This window comes from Diospyros lotus, chromosome 4 (assembly GCF_014633365.1).
Source record: "Diospyros lotus cultivar Yz01 chromosome 4, ASM1463336v1, whole genome shotgun sequence".
NCBI lineage: Eukaryota > Viridiplantae > Streptophyta > Magnoliopsida > Ericales > Ebenaceae > Diospyros > Diospyros lotus.
In genome coordinates, this window is record NC_068341.1 from 29,151,045 (window position 1) to 29,167,114 (window position 16,070).

General features: G+C 44.8%; 1 protein-coding gene, 3 non-coding genes and 18 pseudogenes across 4 annotated transcripts; 1 reads left to right on the forward strand and 21 right to left on the reverse strand.

Moving 5' to 3' along the window:
- Positions 1-14: 14 nt before the first annotated feature.
- On the reverse strand, positions 15-134 carry LOC127800894 (5S ribosomal RNA; annotated as a pseudogene).
- A 278-nt stretch (positions 135-412) lies between these two features.
- On the reverse strand, positions 413-532 carry LOC127800912 (5S ribosomal RNA; annotated as a pseudogene).
- A 278-nt stretch (positions 533-810) lies between these two features.
- On the reverse strand, positions 811-930 carry LOC127800904 (5S ribosomal RNA; annotated as a pseudogene).
- A 103-nt stretch (positions 931-1,033) lies between these two features.
- Positions 1,034-1,153, reverse strand: LOC127800901 (5S ribosomal RNA; annotated as a pseudogene).
- A 279-nt stretch (positions 1,154-1,432) lies between these two features.
- LOC127800907 (5S ribosomal RNA) lies at positions 1,433-1,552 on the reverse strand (annotated as a pseudogene).
- Positions 1,553-1,655: 103 nt separating this feature from the next.
- Positions 1,656-1,775, reverse strand: LOC127800903 (5S ribosomal RNA; annotated as a pseudogene).
- Positions 1,776-2,053: 278 nt separating this feature from the next.
- On the reverse strand, positions 2,054-2,173 carry LOC127800915 (5S ribosomal RNA; annotated as a pseudogene).
- Positions 2,174-2,451: 278 nt separating this feature from the next.
- On the reverse strand, positions 2,452-2,571 carry LOC127800906 (5S ribosomal RNA; annotated as a pseudogene).
- Positions 2,572-3,236: 665 nt separating this feature from the next.
- Positions 3,237-3,356, reverse strand: LOC127800889 (5S ribosomal RNA; annotated as a pseudogene).
- A 278-nt stretch (positions 3,357-3,634) lies between these two features.
- LOC127800831 (5S ribosomal RNA) lies at positions 3,635-3,754 on the reverse strand. The gene has a single exon (XR_008022860.1). It is a non-coding gene; the product is annotated as a 5S ribosomal RNA (ribosomal RNA).
- A 278-nt stretch (positions 3,755-4,032) lies between these two features.
- On the reverse strand, positions 4,033-4,152 carry LOC127800895 (5S ribosomal RNA; annotated as a pseudogene).
- A 676-nt stretch (positions 4,153-4,828) lies between these two features.
- Positions 4,829-4,948, reverse strand: LOC127800849 (5S ribosomal RNA; annotated as a pseudogene).
- A 279-nt stretch (positions 4,949-5,227) lies between these two features.
- LOC127800871 (5S ribosomal RNA) lies at positions 5,228-5,347 on the reverse strand (annotated as a pseudogene).
- Positions 5,348-5,625: 278 nt separating this feature from the next.
- LOC127800890 (5S ribosomal RNA) lies at positions 5,626-5,745 on the reverse strand. Its single transcript, XR_008022901.1, has one exon. It is a non-coding gene; the product is annotated as a 5S ribosomal RNA (ribosomal RNA).
- A 278-nt stretch (positions 5,746-6,023) lies between these two features.
- LOC127800887 (5S ribosomal RNA) lies at positions 6,024-6,143 on the reverse strand (annotated as a pseudogene).
- Positions 6,144-6,421: 278 nt separating this feature from the next.
- LOC127800917 (5S ribosomal RNA) lies at positions 6,422-6,541 on the reverse strand (annotated as a pseudogene).
- A 267-nt stretch (positions 6,542-6,808) lies between these two features.
- On the reverse strand, positions 6,809-6,928 carry LOC127800837 (5S ribosomal RNA; annotated as a pseudogene).
- Positions 6,929-7,207: 279 nt separating this feature from the next.
- LOC127800916 (5S ribosomal RNA) lies at positions 7,208-7,326 on the reverse strand (annotated as a pseudogene).
- Positions 7,327-7,606: 280 nt separating this feature from the next.
- LOC127800888 (5S ribosomal RNA) lies at positions 7,607-7,726 on the reverse strand (annotated as a pseudogene).
- Positions 7,727-8,003: 277 nt separating this feature from the next.
- LOC127800911 (5S ribosomal RNA) lies at positions 8,004-8,123 on the reverse strand (annotated as a pseudogene).
- Positions 8,124-10,857: 2,734 nt separating this feature from the next.
- On the reverse strand, positions 10,858-10,964 carry LOC127800857 (small nucleolar RNA R71). Its single transcript, XR_008022883.1, has one exon. It is a non-coding gene; the product is annotated as a small nucleolar RNA R71 (small nucleolar RNA).
- A 46-nt stretch (positions 10,965-11,010) lies between these two features.
- LOC127799763 (uncharacterized) lies at positions 11,011-15,206 on the forward strand. The gene is made up of 6 exons (XM_052333990.1): positions 11,011-11,356; positions 11,426-12,128; positions 12,810-12,971; positions 13,149-13,284; positions 13,354-14,244; positions 15,177-15,206. The coding sequence occupies exons 1-6, from the start codon at positions 11,011-11,013 to the stop codon at positions 15,204-15,206; spliced, it is 2,268 nt and encodes a 755-aa protein (XP_052189950.1).
- Positions 15,207-16,070: the final 864 nt, after the last annotated feature.

Sequence of the window (16,070 nt, forward strand, 5' to 3'; positions counted from 1 at the left end):
AAATGAGCGAAAGAGGGGTGCAGCATGAGGTCTTCCCAGGTGATCACCCTCCCTAGTATTATTCCTGCTCTAACACGCTTAACTTCGGAGTTCGGAAGGGATCCGGTGCTTTAGCGCTAGATATGATTGCACCCCACATTTCGGCCCCAAGGCAGAGGTTGGAAAGGAACAAGTTGATTTCGGGGGAAAACGGACATTAGTTCGATGGAGGCGTTAGTTTTTTTAAGATCGGGACGCTGCGGAGAGCCAGAAAGGGTTAAAAGATTTTAACGATTGTAGCTCCAAAATGAGCTCCGGGAATGCTAAGAAACCCTAATCCATGAAATTCGTTGTGAATGAAACTTAATCGAAAACGATTACGTCGGTGGAGCGCCGGCTTATTTCTCGAGAAGGAATCGAAAGGAGCAAAAGAAAGGTGCAGCATTAGGTCTCCCCAGGAGGTCACCCATCCTAGTACTATTCCCGCTCTAGCACGCTTAACTTCGAAGTTCGAAATGGATCTGATGCTTTAGCGCTAGATATGATCGCACCCCACATTTCGGCCCCGGAGCAGAGGTTGGAAAGGAACAGGTTGATTTCGTAGGAAAATGGACATTAGTTCAATGGAGGCGTAAGTTTTTTTAAGATCGGGATGCTGCAGAGAGCCGGAGGGGGTTAAAATAGTTTAACGATTGTAGCTCCTAAATGAGCTCCAGAAACGCTAAGAAACCCTAATCCATGAAATTCGTTGGGAAGGAAACTTTATTGAATACGATTACGTCGTCGGAGCGCCGGCCTGTTGCTCAGGAAGGAATCGAAAGGAGCGAAAGAGGGGTGCAGCACGAGGTCTTCCCAGAAGGACACCCATCCTAGTACTATTCCCCCTCTAGCACGCTTAACTTCGGAGTTCAGAATGGATCCAGTGCTTTAGCGCTAGATATGATCGAACCTAACATCTCGACCCCGGAGCAGAGGTTGGAAAGGAACAGGTTGATTTCATAGGAAAATGGAGCGCCGACCTATTTCTCGGGAAGGAATTGAAAGAAGCGAAAGAGGGGTGCATCATAAGGTCTTCCTAGGAGGACACCCATCCTAGTACTATTCCAGCTCTAGCACGCTTAACTTCAGAGTTCGGAATGGATCCGGTGCTTTAGCGCTAGATATGATCGTACCCCACATTTCGGTCCCCGCGCAGAGGTTGGAAAGGAACAGGTTGATTTCGTAGGAAAATGGACATTAGTTCAATGGAGGCGTAAGTTTTTTTAAGATCGGGATGCTGCAGAGAGCCGGAGGGGGTTAAAATAGTTTAACGATTGTAGCTCCTAAATGAGCTCCAGAAACGCTAAGAAACCCTAAACCGTGAAATTCGTTGTGAAGGAAACTTAATCAAATACGATTACGTCGGCGAAGATGCCGGCCTGTTTCTCCGGAAGGAATCGAATGGAGCGAAGGAAGGGTGCACAACGTGGTCTTCCCAAGAGGTCACCCACCCTAGTACTATTCCCCCTCTAGCACGCTTAACTTCGGAGTTCAGAATGGATCCAGTGCTTTAGCGCTAGATATGATCGAACCTAACATCTCGACCCCGGAGCAGAGGTTGGAAAGGAACAGGTTGATTTCATAGGAAAATGGAGCGCCGACCTATTTCTCGGGAAGGAATTGAAAGAAGCGAAAGAGGGGTGCATCATAAGGTCTTCCTAGGAGGACACCCATCCTAGTACTATTCCAGCTCTAGCACGCTTAACTTCAGAGTTCGGAATGGATCCGGTGCTTTAGCGCTAGATATGATCGTACCCCACATTTCGGTCCCCGCGCAGAGGTTGGAAAGGAACAGGTTGATTTCGCAGGAACACGAACATTAGTTCGATGGAGGCATAAGTTTTTTTGAGATTGGGATACTACGGAGAGCCAGAAAGGGTTAAAAGATTTTAACGATTGTAGCTCCAAAATGAGCTCCGGGAATGCTAAGAAACCCTAATCCATGAAATTCGTTGTGAATGAAACTTAATCGAAAACGATTACGTCGGTGGAGCGCCGGCTTATTTCTCGAGAAGGAATCGAAAGGAGCAAAAGAAAGGTGCAGCATTAGGTCTCCCCAGGAGGTCACCCATCCTAGTACTATTCCCGCTCTAGCACGCTTAACTTCGAAGTTCGAAATGGATCTGATGCTTTAGCGCTAGATATGATCGCACCCCACATTTCGGCCCCGGAGCAGAGGTTGGAAAGGAACAGGTTGATTTCGTAGGAAAATGGACATTAGTTCAATGGAGGCGTAAGTTTTTTTAAGATCGGGATGCTGCAGAGAGCCGGAGGGGGTTAAAATAGTTTAACGATTGTAGCTCCTAAATGAGCTCCAGAAACGCTAAGAAACCCTAATCCATGAAATTCGTTGGGAAGGAAACTTTATTGAATACGATTACGTCGTCGGAGCGCCGGCCTGTTGCTCAGGAAGGAATCGAAAGGAGCGAAAGAGGGGTGCAGCACGAGGTCTTCCCAGAAGGACACCCATCCTAATACTATTCCAGCTCTAGCACGGTTAACTTCAGATTTCGGAATGGATCTGGTGCTCTAGCGCTAGATATGATCGCACCCCACATTTCGGCCCCGGCGCAGAGGTTGGAAACGAACAGGTTGATTTCACAGGAAAACGGACATTAGTTCAATGGAGGCGTAAGTTTTTTTAAGATCGGGATGCTGTACAGAGCCAGAGGGGGTTAAAAGATTTTAACGATTGTAGCTCCTAAATGAGCTCCGGGAATGCTAAGAAACCCTAATCCATGAAATTCGTTACGAGGGAAATTTAATTGAATACATTTACGACATTGGAGCAATGGCCTGCTTCTCGGGATGGAATCGAAAGGAGCAAAAGAGGGGTGCATCACGAGGTCCTCCTAGGAAGACACCCATCCTAGTACTATTCCAGCTCTAGCATGCTTAACTTCAGAGTTTAGAATGGATCCGTTGCTTTAGCGCTAGATATGATCGGACACCACATTACAGTCCCCGCGTAGAGGTTGGAAAGGAACAGGTTGATTTCGCAGGAAAACAAACATTAGTTCAATGGAGGCGTAAGTTTTTTTAAGATCGGGATGCTGCGGAGAGCCGGAGAGGGTTAAAAGAATTTAACGATTGTAGCTCCTAAATGAGCTCCGGGAATGCTAAGAAACCCTAATCCATGAAATTCATTGCGAAGGAAACTTAATCGAATATGATTACATCAGCCTGTTTCCCGGGAAGGAATCGAAAGGAGCGAAAGAGGGGTGCAGCACGAGGTCCTCCCAGGTGCTCACCCACCCTAGTATTATTCCCGCTCTAGCACGCTTAACTTTGGAGTTTGGAAGGGATCCGGTGCTTTAGCGCTAGATATGATTGCACCCCACATTTCTGCACCGAGGCAGAGGTTGGAAAGGAACAGGTTGATTTCGAAGGAAAACGGACATTAGTTCGATGGAGGCGTAAGTTTTTTTATGATCGGGACACTGCGGAGGGCCGAAGGGGGTTAAAAGATTTTAACAATTGTAGCTCCTAAATGAGCTCCGGGAACTCTAAGAAACCCTAATCCATGAAATTCGTTTGGAAGGAAACTTTATCGAATACGATTACATCGTCGGAGCGCTGGCCTGTTTCTTGGGAAGGACTCGAAATGAGCGAAAGAGGGGTGCAGCACGAGGTCTTCCCAGGAGGTCTCCCAACCTGGTACTATTCTCGCTCTAGCACGCTTAACTTCGGAGTTCGGAAGGGATCCAGTGCTGTAGCGCTAGATATGATCGCACCCTCACATTTCGGCCCCGGGGCAGAGGTTGGAAAGGAGCTGGTTCATTTCGCAGGAAAACGAAAATTAGTTAGATGGTGGCGTAAGTTTTTTAAGATCGGGACGCTGCGGAGACCCGGAGGGGGTTAAAAGATTTTAACGATTATAGCTCCTAAATGAGCTCCGAGAACGCTAAGAAACCCTAAACCGTGAAATTCGTTGCGAAGGAACTTAATCGAATACGATTACGCCGGCGAAGAAGCCGACCTGTTTCTCGGGAAGGAATAGAAAGGAACGAAAGAGGGGTGCAGAGCGAGGTCTTCCCAGGAGGTCACCCACACTAGTATTATTCCCGCTCTAGCATGCTTAACTTCGAAGTTCAAAAGGGATCCGGTGCTTTAGCACTAGATATGATCGCACCCCACATTTTTGCCTCAGGGCAGAGGTTGGAAAGGAGCAGGTTGATTTCGCAGGAAAACGAACATTAGTTAGATGGAGGCGTAAGTGTTTTTAAGATCTCGACGGTGCGGAGACCCGGAGGGGGTTAAAAGATTTTAACGATTGTAGCTCCTAAATGAGCTCCGAGAATGCTAAGAAACCCTAAACCGTGAAATTCGTTGCGAAGGAAACTTAACCGAATACGATTCGTCGGCGAAGACGCAGCTTGTTTCTCAGGAAGGAATCAAATGGAGCGAAAGAAGGGTGCACAACGTGGTCTTCCCAGGAGGTCACGCACCCTAGTACTATTCCTTCCCTTGCAAGCTTATCTTCGAAGTTCATAATGGATCCGGTGCTTTAGCGTTAGATATGATCGCACCCCATATTTCGGCCTTGCAACATAGGTTGGAAAGCAACAGATTCATTTCGCAGGAAAACGAACATTAGTTAGATGGAGGCGTAAGTTTTTTTAAGATCGGGACGCTGCAGAGAGCCAGGGGGGATTAAAAGATTTTAACGATTGTAGCTCCTAAATGAGCTCCGAGAATGCTAAGAAACCCTAAACCGTGAAATTCATTGCGATGGAAACTTAATCAAATATGATTACGTCGGCGAAGACGCCGGCCTATTTCTCTGGAAGGAATCGAATGGAGCGAAAGAAGGGTGCACAACGTGGTCTTCCCAGGAGGTCACCCACCCTAGTACTATTCCCGCTCTAGCACGCTTAACTTCGGAGTTCGGAATGGATCTGGTGCATTAGCGCTACATATGATCGCACCCCATATTTCGGCCCCAGGGCAGAGGTTGGAAAAGAACAGGTTGATTTCGTAGGAAAATGGACATTAGTTCTATAGAGGCATAAGTTTTTTTAAGATCGGGATGCTGCGGACAACTGGAGCGGGTTAAAAGATTTTAACCATTTTTGCTCCTAAATGAGCTCTGGGAACGCTAAGAAACCCTAAACCGTGAAATTCGTTGCGATGCAAACTTAATCGAATACAATTACGTCGGCGAAGACGCCGGCCTATTTCTCGAGAAGGAATCGAAAGGAGCGAAAGAGTGGTGCAGCACGAGGTCTTCCCAGGAGGTCACCCATCCTAATACTATTCCAGCTCTAGCACACTTAACTTCGGAGTTCGGACTGGATCCGGTGCTGTAGCGCTAGATATGATCGCACCCCCACATTTCGACCTAGGGGAAGAGGTTAGAAAGGAGCAGGTTGATTTCGCAGGAAAACGAAAATTAGTTAGATGGTGGCGTAAGTTTTTTAAGATCGGGAAGCTGTGGAGACCCGGAGGGGGTTAAAAGATTTTAACGATTGTAGCTCCTAAATGAGCTCCGAGAACGCTAAGAAACCCTAAACTGTGAAATTCGTTGCGAAGGAACTTAATCGAATACGATTACCCCGACGAAGACGCCGGCTTGTTTCTCGATAAGGAATCGAAAGGAGCGAAAGAGGGGTGCAGCACGAGGTCTTCCCAGGAGGTCACCCAGCCTAGTACTATTCCCGCTCTAGCACGCTTAACTTCAGAGTTCGGAAGGGATCCGGTGTTGTAGCGCAAGATATGATCGCACCCCCACATTTCGGCCCCGGGGCAGAGGTTGGAAAGGAGCAGGTTGATTTCGCAAGAAAACAAAAAATAGTTAGATGGTGGCGTAAGTTTTTTAAGATCTCGATGCTGCGGAGACCCGAAGGGGGTTAAAAGATTTTAACGATTGTAGCTCCTAAATGAGCTCCGAGAACGCTAAGAAACCCTAAACGGAGAAATTCGTTGTGAAGGAACTTAATCGAATATGATTACGCCGACGAAGACGCCGGCCTGTTTCTCGGGAAGGAATCGAAAGGAGCGAAAGAGTGGTGCAGCACGAGGTCTTCCCAGGAGGTCACCCATCCTAATACTATTCCAGCTCTAGCACGCTTAACTTCGGAGTTCGACAGGGATCCAGTGCTGTAGTGCTAGATATGATCGCACCCCCACATTTCGGCCCCGGGGCAGAGGTTGGAAAGGAGCAGGTTGATTTCGCAAGAAAACGAAAATTAGTTAGATGGTGGCGTAAGTTTTTTAAGATTGGGACAATGCGGAGACCCGAAAGGGGTTAAAAGATTTTAACGATTGTAGCTCCTAAATGAGCTCCGGGAACGCTAAGAAACCCTAATCCATGAAATTCGTTACGAGGGAAATTTAATCGAATACGTTTACGACGTTGGAGCAATGGCCTGCTTCTCGGGAAGGAATCGAAAGGAGCAAAAGAGAGGTGCATCACGAGGTCTTCCTAGGAGAACACCCATCCTAATACTATTCCAGCTCTAGCACGCTTAACTTCAGAGTTCAGAATGGATCCGTTGCTTTAGCGCTAGATATGATCGGACACCACATTACGGTCCCCGCGTAGAGGTTGGAAAGGAACAGGTTGATTTCGCAAGAAAACGAACATTAGTTAAATGGAGGCGTAAGTTTTTTTAAGATCGGGATGCTGCGGAGAGCCGGAGAGGGTTAAAAGAATTTAACGATTGTAGCTCCTAAATGAGCTCCGGGAATGCTAAGAAACCCTAATCCATGAAATTCGTTGCGAAGGAAACTTAATCGAATACGATTACATCAGCTTGTTTCCCGAGAAGGAATCGAAAGGAGCGAAAGAGGGGTGCAGCACGAGGTCCTCCCAGGTGCTCACCCACCCTAGTATTATTCCTGCTCTAGCACGCTTAACTTCGGAGTTCGGAAGGGATCCGGTGCTTTAGCGCTAGATATGATTGCACCCCACATTTCGGCCCCGGGGCAGAGGTTGGAAAGGAACAAGTTGATTTCGGAGGAAAACGGACATTAGTTCGATGGAGGCGTAAGTTTTTTTAAGATCGGGACGCTGCGGAGGGCCGGAGGGGGTTAAAAGATTTTAACAATTGTAGCACCTAAATGAGCTCCATGAACACTAAGAAACCTTAAATCGTGAAATTCGTTGCGAAGGAAACTTAATCAAATACGATTACGTCGGCAAAAATGCTAGCCTGTTTCACGGGAAGGAATCGAAAGGAGCGAAAGAGGGGTGTAGCACGAAGTCTTCCTAGGAGGTTACCAGCCTAGTACTATTCCCGCTCTAGCACGCTTAACTTTTTAGTTCGGAAGGGATCAGGTGCTGTAGCACTAGATATGATTGCACCCCCACATTTCGGCCCCGTGGCAAAGGTTGGAAAGCAGCAGGTTCGTTTCGCAGGAAAATGAACATTAGTTCGATAGGGGTGTAAGTGTTTTTAAGATCGAGACGCTGCGGAGACCCGGAGGGGGTTAAAATTTTTTAAGGATTGTAGCTCCTAAATGAGCTCCGAGAATGCTAAGAAACCCTAAACCGTGAAATTCGTTGCAAAAGAAACTTAATCAAATACGATTACATCGGCGAAGACACCGGCCTGTTTCTCAGGAAGGAATCGAATGGAGTGAAAGAAGGGTGCACAACGTGGTCTTCCCAGGAGGTCACCCACCCTAGTACTATTCCCGCTCTAGCACGCTTAACTTTGGAGTTCGGAATTAATCCGGTGCTTTAGCACTAGATATGATCGCACCCCACATTTCGGCCCCGGGGCAAAGGTTGGAAAGGAACAGGTTGATTTCGCAAGAAAACGAACATTAGTTCGATGGAGGTGTAAGTTTTTTAAGATCGTGACGCTGCGGAGAACCAGAGATGGTTAAAAGATTTTAACGATTGTAGCTTCTAAATGAGCTCCGGGAACGCTAAGAAACCCTAATCCATGAAATTCGTTGCGAAGGAAACTTAATCGAATACGATTACGTCGGTGGAGCGCCGGCCTATTTCTCAGGAAGGAATCAAAAGGAGCAAAAGAGGGGTTCAGCACGAGGTCTTCCCAGGAGGTCACCCACCCTAGTACTATTCCTACTCTAACAGGCTTAACTTCGGAGTTCGAAATGGATCCGGTGCTTTAGCGCTAGATATGATCGCACGCCACATTTCGACCCCGGAGCAGAGGTTGGAAAGGAACAGGTTGATTTGTTAGGAAAATGGACATTATTTCGATGGAGGCGTAATTTTTTTTAAGATCGGGACGCTGTAGAGAGCCAGAGGGGGTTAAAAGAATTTAACAATTGTAGCTCCTAAATGAGCTCCGGGAACGCTAAGAAACCCTAATCCATGAAATTCGTTGTGAAGGAAACTTAATCGAATATGATTATGTCGTCGGAGCACAGGCCTATTGCTCGGGAAGGAATCGAAAGGAGTGATAGAGCGCATATTTTCATATTATTTAGCCCTCATATTTAGTCTTTTTGCACGTTAGTTGTGTCATTTTATTTATCTTGATTTTCTTTTATTTTATTTTATAAGAATTGGGCCTCACACTATTTTATTTTATTTTGGATAGATTAGGGTTTCCTGAGTCATAAGGAATTTTGATGGCAAGAAGGGAAACAAGGAGATTGGAGACAAAGAAGCAAAAGTGTGCTGACAAATTTGACCTTCTATGCTTCTTTCAAATTTTTGGCCAAGTTATAATCCTAGAACATGAATGATGTCTTCATAGATATTGTATATGACTTCTTGGGCTTTCTGGAATGGTATGGTTTGTCCAAATCTGAGTTCGTTTGGGCCTCCAAACATCGCTTCAAAGTTGGGGCCGAAAAGTTGGGTCAAATTAGGAAAGCTACACAGACGCTGAATCTTTAAAAGGCCATAACTTGGGCTTCCAATATCCAAATCAAGTGATTAAAAATCCCAAATTTATCTACTCTTCCTGATCTACAATTTTTATGAAGGGGCGGAAGCCCAGAACGCACATTATCCTATTCGAAATCAGCTGTGAAGTTTTGATAACCTAGGGTTTCCTCCCTAAGCTCTATTTAAGCACATTAAGAAGCCATTAGGGGAGGATTATTCTTTTCTCACGTGAAAAGTAGCCAATTTTCCTTTTCTCCATTGTTATTTTCAAGATGGAAGGCTAAGGATTTTGTAACCGGTTGCATGGCATACTCCTTATCCGATTTGAATCTTTGGACGTTTTTGTATATCTATTTTCATTTTTAATCTTATGATTTTGTTTCTTTGCTTCTTCTCAAGTGTGTTTGTATTTTATGCGATCGTATGAATGCATGCATGATGCTTGGGCAGATTTGACTAATAGGCTCGATTGGGGTATTGGTTTGCAAGAAACAACATAAACTTAGCGGGCGATTGTTCATGTCGGTTTCAGATCTGTGTGCTAAAAAAATTGAAACTTGTATATTGATTAAGAAGATCTTCTGTGATTTTTATATTTGTTTCAATTTAGTCTTCGGCGATTGTCAAGCATTTTTTTTTTAAATCTGGGGATTAAAGATAAATAGGTTCTTTATATGGTGGATGATGATACCCGGGTAGGGAGGAAAGATTGCAACTGGTTGCATCTCGGTTTACTGTGTTCTTGTTTATTTTGTTTTATGTTTTTCATCAAAAGAACCCCCCCCTGTTTAGTCTTGTTTTGACAGATCCATTTGAGATTCGTTGGGAGACGACTTTGGGTTGCACCCTTATTTCAAATCCGAATCATTATTCATCTAATCTATCGGTGTTCGACAGCCCGACCAGATTTTGGCGCCGTTGCCGGGGAACCATCATTCTGTTCTGCCATAACAAGATTCTTTTTATTTTTCTTCTCTATTTTCTTCTTTGTTTTCTTCTTCTATTTTCTGCCATAACCAGCACTGTTCACCGCCGTCGACTATCTCGGAATGCCCTGATTTTTGGTGTCCAAAGGAATGGGGGTGTAAGGAGAAATAGTCACTTCTTTACAATAAGGAGGGCATTTTTTGGCCAAATTCCAACGTTTAGACCACTTTTTGGGCCATTTTGTGTTTTTCAGTGGCTAATTTTGTGTGGTTTTTAGTGTTTTTAGGTCCCTCAATGTTTTTGTGTGAAATTTTGTGAAAAAAAATGATTAAAAAAAATAAAAAATCATCTTAGGGCTTCTTGATTGCTAGATTTTATGTTCTTTACATTTTTGAGTTTTTGATGTCTTTTAGGCCATTCTTTGTATTGTACTGTGTGCTTATTCTGTGTGTCTTAGAGAGTCATTTTAAGTGTGTTTTTGTGCTGAAAGTTTGTGCATGACCCGATCATCTAAGGGAAAATTAATTGATTTGGATCCTGAGATTGAATTAACCCTTAAAAAGCAAAGGGCAAAACTTAGATTCAAGGCTTCTACTACTGTTGTTGACTGTCATATACCATCTGAGCCTATTCTAGAACATATCAACATAGCTGATAATGTAAACAATGGAAATGGAATTGGTAATGGTCATAATGGGCTTACTGGAAATAATGGCAACAATGGAAACCGTGGTCATTTAGATGGTAGAATCATTAGAGAGCTGGCTGCACCTGATGTGCATTACCAGCCTTTATGCATTCAATACCCCCAGCTAGATGCCAACTTCGAACTTAAGTCTGGACTAATTCATTTGTTGCCTAAGTTCCATGGTCTTGCAGGAGAAGATCCACATAAACACCTGAAAGAGTTCCATGTTGTTTGCTCCACCATGCGGCCACAGAGAGTATATGAAGAGCAAATCAAGCTGAGGGCCTTCCCATTTTCCTTAGATGGGGCCGCCAAGGATTGGCTCTACTACTTGCCACCTGCCGCCATCACAAGTTGGGATGGGTTGAAGAGAGTATTTCTGGAAAAATTCTTCCCAGCCTCCAGAACAGCAGCCATAAGGAAGGAGATTTGTGGCATCCAATAGCAAGGTGGAGAAACATTGCATGAATACTGGGAGCGGTTTAAGAAATTGTGTTCCAGCTGTCCACACCATCAGATAAGCGACCAACTTCTAGTCCAATACTTCTATGAAGGATTAATACCAATGGACATATATCTTGTGGATGCTGCAAGTGAAGGAGCACTATCTGAAAAGACCCCAACTGCTGCCCAGGAGCTGATATCCAAAATGGCCCAAAATGCACAGCAATTCGGCACAAGAATGAACACTCCTACAAGAGGCATCAATGAAATTAGTGCTGCAGCAACCAATGACCAGCAAAGAATAGAGAACAAGTTGGAGGAGTTGGCTTCCATGGTTAGACAATTGGCATTGGAGAGGAAACAACCACAGCAGCAGTTGTGTGGAATATGTTCCCTACCCTCTCACCCCACAGACCAATGTCCCCAACTACAAGAGAACACTGAATTTGTTGCTGGCATCTTTCCTGGTAGACCATTCCAGCAGCACAATCAACCTTTCCAGCAGCAACCATAACATAAGTATGATCCATACTCAGCCACATATAATCCTGGATGGAGGGATCACCCAAATTTCAGATATGGAGGGTCTTCAAATCAGCCATTCCAGCAGCACAATCCATACCAGACTCACGACTTACAGCAGCAACAATTTCAGCAGCCACAAAGATTCAATCATCATCAAGGTTCAAGTTCCAGCAACCATGCCCCACCCAGGCCAAATCAAACTATGCAGCCCGCACAACCACCACCCAAATCGGAACCTAGCTTGGATGATCTTGTCAAGCAACTAGCAGCCAACACACTCCAATTCCAACAGAGAACAGAGACTACTATTCAGAATTTGGAGACACAAATTGGGCAGCTAGCTTCCAACATAAATGAGCTAAGGAGTCAAGGTTCTGGCCAAATACCCTCTCAACCTGTCACCAATCCAAGAAGTAATATGAGTGCCATCACCCTTAGAAGTGGTAAAGAAGTAGCTGGTCCAACAAGCGAACAATTAGAAAATCAGAAAGAAGATGCTGGTAGTAGAAAGCAAGATCAGCCCACTCCAATACAAGAAGGCATCCAACCCACCAGCAATGAATCCGAACAGAGAGAAGCTTCCATCAGCCAACCGCTGCCCTTCCCATATAGAGTCACCCAAAGCATGAAGAGGGCAGAAGCTGAATTAGATAAAGAAATTATGGAAACATTCCAGAAATTTGAAGTCAACATCCCTCTCCTTGAAGCCATTAGGTAGATTCCTAAGTATGCAAAATTTTTCAAGGAATTGTGTACTCACAAGAGGAAGCTTAAGGGGAATGAGAAGGTCAACCTTGGGAGGAATGTTTCAGCTCTCATACAACCTGCCATCCCAAGGAAGTGCAAAGATCCAGGGACATTTTCCATTCCTTGTACTATAGGAGACATGCAATTTAGTAATGCTTTGCTAGATTTAGGTGCATCCATTAATGTCATGCCTAACTCTATCTATGCTTCATTGCAGTGTGGTCCTTTGAAGCCAACATGAGTGGTTGTCCAGCTAGCACACCGCAGCACAGCCTACCCCTCTAGAGTCTTGGAGGATGTCTTGGTTAAGGTTAAGGATTGTATCTTCCCTGCTAATTTTTATGTTTTAAATATGGAAGATGACAATTTGCATGAGCATGCACCTCTTATATTAGGTAGGCCATTTTTGAAAACCGCAAGGACTATCATCAATGTGCATGAGGGTACACTTTCCATGGAATTTGCTGGTAGCACCATTCATTTTAACATACTTGATGCCATGAAATGTCCCCCTGAAGATCATTCCACTTTGCAAGTTAACTTGATTCAATTGTTGGTTGATGAAGCATGCACTAAGTCTTGTGATTTGATTGATGCATTCCCCACTATTCATGACCTTCCAAATTCCTTCATCTGTCCTGATTGTAGTAATGAGAGCGATCCATGTGATGTGTGTTCTGAGATTGCTGCATTTCTAGATAATCATGATTCTGAAGTTGAAAATGAGCATGCACATTCTGATCTTCATGGCTCCCCCATAGAGGATATTGTTTCTACTAACCTTGCTGCCATTGAATTAGAGCCAAACAGGTTAGTCCCTTCATTACAGCAACCACCTACACTTTAGCGCAAGCCCCTACCCGAGCATCTCAAGTATGCCTACTTGGAGGATGGCGAGAAGTTGCCGGTCATCATTGCAAATAATTTGTAGCCTCACCAAGAACAGAAGTTATTGGCTCTTTTGAAACAACATAAGAGAGCCATCAGCTGGACATTGGCAGACATACCTGGGATTAGCCCTTCCATATGCATGCATAAGATTCATCTAGAGGAAGGAGCTAAACCTGTGAGACAGCCCCAGAGAAGACTCAACCCCACCATCCTGGATGTGGTAAAGAAAGAGGTAAGTAAATTACTCTCAGTTGGTATCATTTATCCTATCTCTGATAACCAATGGATGAGTCCAGTGCAGGTAGTTCCCAAGAAGATGGGCATCACAGTGGTGCCTAATGAGAGGAATGAGCTTGTTCCGATGCGAGTACAAAATAGTTGGAGAGTGTGCATTGATTACAGGAGACTCAACCTCGCCACGAAGAAGGATCACTTCCCTCTCCCATTTATTGACCAAATGTTGGAGCGGCTGGTAGGTAAGTCACACTATTGTTTTCTTGATGGCTTCTCTGGATATTTTCAAATTTGCGTAGCACCGGAGGATCAGGAAAAGACCACCTTCACCTGCCCCTTCGGCACATTTGCCTATAGGAGGATGCCATTTGGTCTTTGCAACGCTCCAGGTACATTTCAGAGGTGCATGGTAAGTATCTTCTTCGACCTTCTTAAGCATTGCATGGAGGTGTTCATGGACGATTTCTCTGTGTATGGGACCTCCTTTGATGACTGCCTAGTTTGTTTGGGTCGAGTGTTGGAGAGGTGCATTGAAAAGAATCTTGTGCTGAATTATGAAAAATGCCACTTCATGGTAGAGCAGGGGATTGTCTTGGGGCATGTAGTGTCCAAGAGGGGTATAGAGGTTGATAAGTCTAAGGTCGATATCATTTCTTCTCTACCTTACCCCACCTCTGTGCGGGAGATTCATTCTTTTCTTGGACATGCAAGATTCTACAAGAGGTTTATCCAGGATTTCAGCAAGATTGCCCATCCCTTGTCCAACCTACTCCAAAAGGATGTGGATTTCCAGTTTGACGAACATTGCAAGCAGGCATTTGATGAGTTGAAGAGATGCCTGACTTCCCCACCTATCATACAGCCACCCAATTGGGACTTGCCATTCGAGCTCATGTGTGATGCTTCCAATTATGCAGTTGGTGCCGTTCTTTCACAACGAGTGGAGAAGAAGTCACATGTCATTGCCTATGCCTCGCGCACCTTGGATGCTGCTCAAGCAAACTACACCACGACTGAGAAGGAGCTTTTAGCTATTGTGTTTGCTTTAGATAGATTTCGCTCCTATCTTCTGGGTTCTAATGTTGTCGTGTTTTCTAACCATGCAGCCTTGAAATACCTATTGAAGAAGCCCGATGCTAAGCCCAGGTTGATACGGTGGATGCTCCTACTTCAGAAGTTCAATGTTGAGATAAAAGATAAGAGTGGGGCCGAGAACCTAGTAGCTAATCATTTGAGCAGGGTCCCTCCTTCTTCAGATTCCACAGTCATGGGCTCACAGCCTATCCGAGATGATTTTCCAGATGAGTTCCTCTACCACATTCATGGTATTGAGCCTTGGTACGCAGATTTGGTAAATTATTTAGTCGCTTCTGAATTACCTGCATATCTTAAGAAAGAGCAACTAAATAAATTTAAGAGTGAGGCTCGGTACTATGTGTGGGATGATCCCTATCTGTGGCGCATGTGCAGTGACCAAGTGATTCAGAGATGTGTCCCTGACCATGAGTTTGCATCTGTCTTTAATTTTTGTCACACACTTGCATGTGGTGGTCACTTTGGTCCCCAACGCACAGCAAGGAAAGTCCTAGATTCTGGATTATATTGGCCATCACTCTTTAGGGATTCATATGATTTTTGCAAGCATTGTTCACGTTGCCAACACACAGGCACTATCTCACGTAGGAATGAAATGCCCCAGCAACCCTTGCTGTTTTGTGAGATATTTGATGTGTGGGGCATTGACTTCATGGGTCCATTTCCTGTGTCGTTTGGCTTTTTGTACATTCTTGTTGCTGTTGATTATGTGTCTAAATGGGTGGAAGCTAAAGCCACCAGGACTGATGATGCTTCTGTGGTTGCAGATTTTGTTCGTTCTCACATATTTTGCAGGTTTGGCATTCCCCGAGTGATCATCAGTGATCAAGGCTCTCATTTCTGCAATCGAAAAATGGCGACCCTCCTTCGGAAGTATGGAGTCTTGCATAAAATGGCGACAGCATATCATCCATAGACCAATGGGCAGGCTGAAGTGTCCAACAGAGAAATCAAGCACATCTTGGAGAAGACAGTCCAGCCCAATAGGAAAGATTGGTCCAAGAGATTGGAGGATGCATTATGAGCTTACCGTACCGCATTCAAGACTCCCATTGGCATGTCCCCATACCGGCTTGTTTTTGGTAAAGCATGCCACCTGCCAATGGAGATAGAGCATAAAGCATATTGGGCAGTGAAGAACTGCAACATGGATCTGGCTCACGCAGGTGCCCAAAGAAAGGTCCAACTTCAAGAGCTTGAGGAGATTAGGATGGACGCATATGAGAACTCATGCATCTACAAGGAGAAGACCAAGGCTGTGCATGACAAGCTTATTGTGAGGAAGACATTCAAAGTTGGCCAGAAAGTTCTGCTATACAATTCCCGTCTCAAGTTGATGCCCGGTAAGTTACGTTCCCGTTGGACTGGTCCTTTCATAGTTACTCATGTTTTTCCCTTTGGTACAGTTGCAATCAAGGACAAGTCCAATGCAAAGCAATTCACAGTGAACAGGCAGCGGCTTAAGCCATTCTACGAGAGCTTTCAGGAGCATACTATGGAGGAGCTGCATCTCCTCAACGCCGCCTACAATTGACAAAATCAGGCTGTTTCTCTCTCCCTAATCTTTTACATTTACTTGTCCTATTCTTGATTGAAATTGCATGTTTACATTAAGGGCAATGCAAAGTTTAAGTGTGGGGGGGGGGGGGGGCAGCATTCTTATTTTAGCAGCATTTTCTTTATCTTTTC